The sequence below is a fragment of the Cajanus cajan genome, chromosome 10, assembly GCF_000230855.2.
Source record: "Cajanus cajan strain Asha chromosome 10, NIPB_CcT2T_4, whole genome shotgun sequence".
NCBI classification, from domain to species: domain Eukaryota; kingdom Viridiplantae; phylum Streptophyta; class Magnoliopsida; order Fabales; family Fabaceae; genus Cajanus; species Cajanus cajan.
In genome coordinates, this window is record NC_138526.1 from 38,617,005 (window position 1) to 38,625,952 (window position 8,948).

General features: G+C 27.8%; 1 protein-coding gene across 2 annotated transcripts; it reads left to right on the plus strand.

Moving 5' to 3' along the window:
* Nucleotides 1–1,024: 1,024 nt before the first annotated feature.
* Nucleotides 1,025–3,833, plus strand: LOC109807947 (uncharacterized). Of its 2 annotated transcripts, none has more exons than XM_020370701.3 (5): nt 1,025–1,170; nt 1,387–1,541; nt 2,160–2,210; nt 2,583–2,634; nt 3,372–3,833. In XM_020370701.3, the coding sequence occupies exons 2-5, from the start codon at nt 1,425–1,427 to the stop codon at nt 3,557–3,559; spliced, it is 408 nt and encodes a 135-aa protein (XP_020226290.1). In that variant the 5' UTR covers nt 1,025–1,170; nt 1,387–1,424; the 3' UTR covers nt 3,560–3,833. The 2 variants fall into 2 exon arrangements, with proteins under 2 accessions (XP_020226290.1, XP_020226291.1); XM_020370702.3 differs by having other exon boundaries at nt 1,039–1,274.
* The last annotated feature ends 5,115 nt before the right edge of the window (nt 3,834–8,948 follow it).

The window sequence follows — 8,948 nt, forward strand, 5'->3', positions numbered from 1 at the left end:
TGTGTGAGATAGAGATTCATGTTTTATATATATGGATTGATTTTAATTAATAGAGGGGGATATAGAGAAGATTATTATTGAAAAATATTTTTAAATAATATTAAATTTAATTTTAAAAAATAAAAAATGATATATATATATATATACATTTTTCAAATGAAAAAATATAAATTGTTAAAGATGAAAATATCACAAAAAACATTTTTATTGAAAACAATAGTTAAAAATAGGTTTAAGAGCATTTTTGACTCGTAAAGAATAATTATTGTGTAATTTTAGTCTTTTAAATATTATAGTTGTGTAATTTTACTATCTTAATTTTTAATTAAATAATTTTAGTCTTTAAAATATCATAAATGTGTGATTTTAATTTTTCAAATATTACAATTATATAAATTTTTACCTATTTAAGTAATATATATTTATAATCTTGATGATGATAAATATTATTTTTAATTATTGATAATTAAAATTTAATTAATAAATAGTGTAAAAAAATAATTAATAAATAAAAAATGTTCAATTAGATAAAAAAAAAAACTAAAAAAAGTCTAGAAATTATCTCTTTCAATAAAAAAAAGCCTAAAAATTATCTTATCAATAAAATTTCCTAAAAATAGTTTTATGCAATGTTGTTTAATATGAAAAGAGTGGATTTAAGATTTACTTCCATAAAAATTATTAAACACAAAAGTTTTGGAATAAAAAAAGAGAGTAATAAACATGTTAAACAATTGTATACAAACAACTGAAAAATTGGAAGAAAAAAAAAAGAAGAAGAAGATTATTTTCCGATTTTTCATAAAATTTATTTTTCACACAATTTTTTTTCACTATGTTTAATAATTATAATTGTTTTGAATTCAAGCATTAATTAAATTTTTAATTTCACAAAATCAAAAAACAAATATTATTTTAAAAGGATTAAATTAATCTAATTTAAAAGATAAAAAAATTGAAATAAATATTTTAAGAGATAAAATGACAAAATAATTTTAAAATTAAGATAAATACCTAAATAATAGTATAATTCCGTAAACATTAGTATTTCCATTAGTCACAATCAAGAGAAGATCTGTACCCTGCCTCCGTGTTGCCCTATCTCGTTCAGTCTCAGAGCATCGCACAACCCTCAACGACGTCGTTTAACATCTATATCACTCCATTCAGGTTCATGCACGACCAAAGCAACCACCTTTTTCACTTTTAGGTTTCTTTTACTCATGCAATATGATAAAATCATCATAGGGTTTAGCTTCTGGAACTACTTTTAGGTTTGTTTTTGTAGTTTTGTATGTTGGAATTTAGAATACCCTTCATTGCGGAATATTTTGTTTAACAAAATTAATCATGGGCAATGGCATAAACTATCCTCCTTCGTTTCAGATTTGCTATGGTGTGTCAGTTTTTACTTGCACAGGAATATGGAGGTAAATTCTGCATCACCATGTCCTGAGGATCAAGATGAATATGTTTTACTCGACTTGGATGGTGTTTCTGACCTAATTCACTTTCCGCCAAATGCAAAGTATGTTCTTACCGTAAGTTTCCCAACCTGTTGAACTTTCTTTATATTTGTCTTTGCATGCGTATCATGTTCATCAACTATACACCGGACCATTATTCCTTTTTCTCTTTTTGGATAAAACAAACAAAACTTAAGGTATAGTTCCTTAGGTGCGAGTGGTGGTGTTCCATCAGAGTTGAAGTTTTATCTCAATAGTATGCGTAATGAATATTAATGAGACTTGCATTACACGCAGTTGAATAATACGGAGGTAAAACTCCAACTTTGATTGGAAAACAATATCAACTACACATAAGGATCTGTACCTAAGTGTTGTCCTTATGTATCTTGATTAAAGTGTGGTATTACCATGCTGCTTACACTGTTTAAGCTTTTTATATTGTGTTTGGATTTATGGATCATCCGAACTGTGTATTTAGAGGTGGACTTTTTCAATTTCATTAAGTACACTATATGCTAGACAGGCACCGGAAGTTCTAATTTCACTATGGGATGCTATCTTTTCTTTTTCCTTTTTTCTGTCACTAGCATTGTTCTGGTAACTGTTCATCCATAAATAACCTTATTGATTTATTATATCCTACATTCCTACCTTGTAAAGTATGCTTATATTATGTATTTTTAATGATAGGGCCTTGATACATTAAACCCAGTATTGATCATTGATGACAAATTCAAGCTGGTAAGTTGCCTAGTTTAAATTTTCTTGTTCCTTTAGAATTTTGATTATTGGGAATTTATGGGGTTAAGTGATATTTTGGTGCTCTCATGTGAATCTATTGAAGCTATATAGACTTTATGAAATTTGTCAATTTGTTTAGATGTATGTTTATTCAATGCTGTATCTAGGATTAGGCAGATAATTTTAATGTTGTATTTCAGCTAGAAGTTCCATCGGGTTAAAGTTACTTCTATCAATTTTGGTTATTTTTGTGTTTGATAATTTGAATTAAAGCTAGCAGTTCAAGTTGCCTTCCCCCCTCCTCTTTTTCCTATGAGTGGATGATGCATTGATGTTCATTTAAGGATTGTTATGGTTTGTTGTTGCCTACAGATTGGGGAGTATGAGGAGACAATTGGCACCTGTCTTGCTTTTACAGAACAAGGTGAGTTACCATTGATGTGCACAGAATGTCTGAAAAAGGGAAGTAGGTCTTGGAAACTGAAATCATGCCTTGCTTGTCGGGATACTCTGACCTTCTTGATTATTTAAGCATCAGTGCTTTTATACTTGCGTCAATATAAGAGAGAACTGATTTCCAAACCACATTTTCCAAGTTTGACATTTACAATGTCTGTATTCTTGTCTTTATTGAGAATGAAGAGTCATGGTTTTTTACTAAAAAGTTATTATTTATATTTATCCAGTAAAGAATTTGTGTAATTTAATGATGCAGTTAATTTATCATAGCTACTCTATCTGTTGACTTGTTTAGTAGCACCCATTAGTTGATGCTGCATCTGGCCTCCTGTTGTCCTATGTACACTATTTCGTTATAGTATACCTGTAATAGTTCATGTAATGTAACTGTAGTCTATTTTGAAGTTGGAATTTCTGCTTCTCCACCGGTGGTGCTGTTAGTCTCAAGCAGACTCTAAAATAAACTTGTAGAAGATTTAGCCAATGATGAATATCCTCTATTTTTCTTATTTTATTTTTTCTAGCTTCCAATCAGTTGGTGAATTCGATATGTTGCCAGGAGAATAGCTATCCTTTCAAAATTGTTAAGATGTTCGTGTTATATGGAAGACATGCTTTTTTGGAACTATTTTTAATTGCATTTGCTTCCCACTAATAAGAAACGCTAAAATAAGTTGTCTGATAAAGCATCCCTTTGTGTAGATGCCCCTGTGGTTCATGAAGAAACAGGACCATCTGAAGTGAACCTTTTCTCCGGAGCAAGACTAATTGATTCAAGTCAACCTCCAACAAAGCAAGTGAAACCTGTGTGTCAGCTTCACAGGGTTCTCAAGTTTAAGTTATCCCCTGATTCTGAAATTCAGAGTGTCACAGCTGAGGAGACCAAATGAATTTAAAACCCGAGATCCACTTTCCCATTTTTTTCTATATCAACAAAGAAAATTAACCTGGGAATTGATGCCAATTGTGTGTACCTTGGTGAACAAGACTTGCTGGTGATTTGTGTAGCAGCACGGTGGCATCTGCATGGAGAACTTATTCCCCTGGAATTTTTTATATGTACAGAGAACTTTTTCCAATGTAGGGAATATTCTTCTTTGGTATATGTTTAAGAATCATGGCTTATTGTTATCAATATATAAATTAATATAAATTCTTCTGATCTCCCTTTATTTTTTTAAGTAATACATGGTATTCAACATATTAAATTAGAATATTTGTATGGTCCAACAACTTCCCAATCGAAGTAGCCTATGATATAAAACAAGTCGATATTGGTTAAATTGCACTTGTTTTAATTGGATACTTTTTTGCCCAAAGAAATGAACCTCGAATTATAATTGAGGGGATCAATGTTATTGCCAAAACTTGAAAGGAAAAAAATCTGGATGTGATTAAAATATCAAGGCTTAAATATTCTTTAGTCCGTCAAATTTGGGCCTATTTTTTTTTGTCAAATTTATAGCGACTTAATTGTTCTCCTAATTTAAAAACAATTCACTTTTAGTACGCTATTTTTTGTGATTGATTTAATTTTTCTTGATAAGGATCAAAAGTGACTTATTTTTAAATTAGGAGATGAAGCTATTTACTTTTAAATTTAGAGAATTAATATAAAAAAAAAGGTCCAAATCGAAGAGAACAAACATACTTAAGTCAAATCCATTAATCTATTGGTAATGAAATTGTAAAATCATTGTTAATATCTTTTGTTTATAATGTGATCTTACTGATCTCAAGATCTTAGAGATAGGATGCATTTTGGTGATGGGTATGAAGTATGTACAGATTACAAAGGCTATAAAAGCCACCCAAGTCTAGTTGCCTAGAAGTAGCCATGTGACCAATTTATTCCATTTCCTTCCTTCTGGTAATGCATGACTTTTTCATAGAGAAAATTTAATCACAAAACGCGTACACTGCGTTATCACAAAATTATTTATATAGTATTGACTAGGGTAAGTAAATTGTCAGAATAATTCTAATGAAAATGTGACTAAATAGGACATTTCTATAACCAAAATATGAAATAGATATAGGTGATTATACTTCCTAGGCTTAAATGTTTTTTTTTAAATATGAAAATTATGCGATTTTATTCTTTCAAATTTTAATTAAGTAATTTTATTTTTTTAATCATTTGTAATTTTGATTTCTCAATTTTTAATTAAGTAATTTTAATTTTTAAATATCAAATTGTGTGATTTTAGTATTTCACTAAAAATCTAATAATTTTTATTAATACGATGCTAATAGATTTTCTAAGTAAATTTTTTAATATGTTTATTTTATCTAATATATTCCTATTTTTATAAAAGTGTATTAATACATATATTAATTTATATTTTTAAAATTACGAATGTATCTGTAAATATTGATATTAATTTATCAATAATATTATAATACTAATAATATATAAAAAAAAATTATTTAGTAATGATAAATATAAATTAAAAAATTTTAAAATTATTAGATTTTTAATAGATAAAACTAAAATTATACAATTGTAATATTTAAAATAAAATTATTTAATTAAAATTTTAGAATCTAAATCGCATATCACTTTAAGCTTACAATTTAAAAAAACCTAAAATTAAAAAAAAACAAAAGGGAAAAATAGGTGATAAGTTAGCTTTTCATATTTAGTAAATGATCAAACTAATATTTTTTTACACAAGGATATCCTTTAACTAATAGTTGGAGGCTAATTTTTATTGAAGTGAATTTTGTCTCTTAACAAAATCTCACAACCAGATATTTAAACTCTTATTATCACAACATACCTATGTTATATTTGATAAAGACAAAAGATATAAAGAGAAATGACGTAAGTCAGAAATTAATGGTGCTTGATAGAGAAAAGTAGAAAAGAAGTGAAAGAAAGATAAATTTTTTAATGATTTTATATTGAATTATATAAATAAAAAAAATTAAATTGATAAATTTTAACATATTAAACATTGTTATTATTACTTTATTCATTTACTATTGTTATTTTTATTTTTAATCGTTTATGTTCGTTCTTTTTCACACTTCCCTCCTTATTTGCGTTGAAGAAAAAAGTGATATATCTCACTTGTTCTTCTCTTCTTTTCTAAGCATTTCTACTATCCCAAACTACTTTCTACAATTAATATTATCTCATTTTTGTGTTGTTTCACACTCTTCTATCATACTTTAGTGACATTGTTGTAAATTCACCTTTTGAAGAAAAAAATTGCATTTAAAGCAATTCAATTGGAAGTGGTTTGAAATTTGAATTTATAGGTTTTATTGGCATATTGCTTTTGCCGCTCCATGCATTATGTGTCCTACTAAATATCCTTACGTAATAATGCATGTATGCTATTTTCAAATTCAAAACACAATGTTAGGTAGCATTGAGTATATATATAGCTGGTAGCATATGGACAATTTGTGGATTTGAGTTGTGGTATTAGAAAAAAAAAAAAAAAAGTGATGCCACATCTATGATTGTCACATTTAGAATTATATATCATCAAGATTTAGCATGTGCCTCTGTTTCTTCATTTTGGATGACTTTCCTCTATTATTTTGTCCCCTTTAATGTCAACAACCCCATTTTCAAATTTGAATAACACTATTATTTCCAATAGCTTGTAGAAAAAGGAATAATATTTCCTTTATAATTTTGAAAACTATATTGTGGATGATGATTCTATTCAAGACTTTGCTTGGCGATTAAAAAAAAAAAGAAAGATTATTGTAATAGTATTGTGTTTGATGGTAAATTATTTTATATAGTTTTAATTATAATTTTTTAAATAAAAAAAAAAACTGTGTGTAAGAGTTTATGTTTACAAATATAGTGTTTACATAGTGGGCTAAATTTTAAAATTTCACACAAATATATAATAGTAATGTTAGAGTATGTTCTATTTACTCTAAAGCTGTTCAACCTCATACTTTAAAAAAGTATTTAGTACTAATAGTTATATTACTTTTATCGTTAGTTGATCTACTGTAGTAGTAATTAAGATTATTTTTTTTTAGTAAATGGGATTAACCCAATTATTACTGAAATGTCAGATCAGTTTTTGTCGGTATCGGAAACTAGTGGAAGTTTGAACTTATAATTTATAAGCTTTAAAAATCAAACATCAATAACACATTAGAATTTGTTATTCAATTATGATTAAATTATTTGATTTAAAATGTAGCTTATGACTTTCTGATCCTTTCATTTGTTTATTTCTTTGATTTTGTAAAATAGCCAGATTGCAGGTTCTGTTCAAACCCCAATATTGTTGACCTTTGAAGGATGCACAAGAAAATAAAATCAGGGATTGTTTTCATTAAATATGGTTGTTTCTAAAAAAAAAATGTAATATATATATATATACATATATACATATATAAATAGTAGTATTATGCACTAACATAGTACAGTATGTTTCACAGATAATCATACTTCATAAATATAAAATAACTTTTGTTATCTTTAAATAGATTTTATTACGATGAGAATTGAGAAATTAATCTCTAATATCATTTACAAGATAATTGGTTAAAAAAAAAAAAACAGTGGTATGACTAATTTGAAGATGTTTGTTTTGGTGATGAAGTTTATGGGATAGTAGCTTTTGTAAGTATATAAGAGTAGTTCTGCCAACTTCATCACTATGATGGTTTGGTTTTATGATAGATGCGTATAAATCTAACATTCTACTTATCATTTACTAAAGCTGCGATCTTATTATTCTTTTTCCAAATAAAATTGGCCAATCAATTATGGTTAAACATTGCTGTATAAAGTGCATTTCAAAATACTAGTATTTATTTAATAAAAATACTTTATTTCCAACTGTCTATAATTTCCATAATTTTTAATCCAACCGTGTATTTATTAGGTAAAATCTTCTCAACTGACAATTTTTGGATACAAACTCATAATAATGTAACTAGGTGAGTATAAGTAATTTGATTAAGGTTTTTATACAAAGATCCAAAGTCATGTTTTTCATTTTATTCTCGATGTATAAATTCTTATTTTCTTAGCCTTTGCTGAATATAGCTTGTCCACATTAATTGTTTGAGAATGTCAGCTATTTTTATGATATAAATATAAACATATATGCATACATACATACATATATATATATATATATATATATATATATATATATATATATATATATATATATATATATATAAAAGTTCAATATGGTGGTTGGGAGAGGGGTCATATTACACGTTAAATTCTTAATTTTATGAACCATCAAATGATGATCACTTGGAAATTTATGTTACTCTCTGGCACACTTAATTTATAATGTAACGATTTGAATTTCGTTAAATGTACCTTACGATTAATACTATATCATTAGACATTTGAAAAAGAAAAAAAGTCACAAATTTGAAAGGTAAACAGAACACTTTATTATTAAAAGAAAAATTGACAATTTTTTTAATACGTATAAAAAAAACTCACTATTGTATAATAATAAATTATCAGGTTGAAAACAAATATATTATCATATATATAGAGTAAGATTATTAACTTTTATAATAATTATTTATAAATTATTTTCTAATTGATTAATGGTATAATTTTTTTACATTATAAAAATTAAGCTCGTAAAAAATTACTAAATCTATATAGAAACAACCTTTGTGCTTTGTGAGACTCCCTTTTCCCTTTCATTCCTTTTGCACTCTAACTCTCTTTCTCACTCAACCCCTCACTTCTCCTCACTTTCCCTTTTTCTTCCTTGTGGTGGCTGTGGTAACTTAGGTGTTGGTTCGTGGCATTCGAAGCTGGCTGAAGTTCTTCTTCCTCGTCTCATCTCTCCGTTCATTTTCTCCTCCGATCAAGCTTCTTCTTCTCCATTTCTTCTTCCCGGAGCTCGGATTCTTCACCGAGGCAAGGGAAGCTAGGTTTTTGCATATTTTTGGCTGAAGATCAGTTCTAGAAGCTCATTGTTGTTTGATGATTTGATGATTGCTTGGTCACTATGAGTATGTTGTGATGCCGTTTGGTGTGACCAACGCCCCGGCTATGTTCATGGATTACATGAACAAAATCTTTCAGCCCTTCTTGGATAAATTTGTGGTGGTGTTTATTGACGACATCCTGATTTATTCAAGGACCCCAGAGGAGCATGAAGAGCACTTGAGGTTGGTGCTGGAGATTTTGAAGGCGAAGCAGCTGTATGCTAAGCTTTCAAAATGTGAGTTCTGGTTGGATGAGGTGAAGTTCTTGGGGCATGTGATCTCAGTTGAGGGGATTGTTGTTGATCCGGCTAAGGTGGAGTCAGT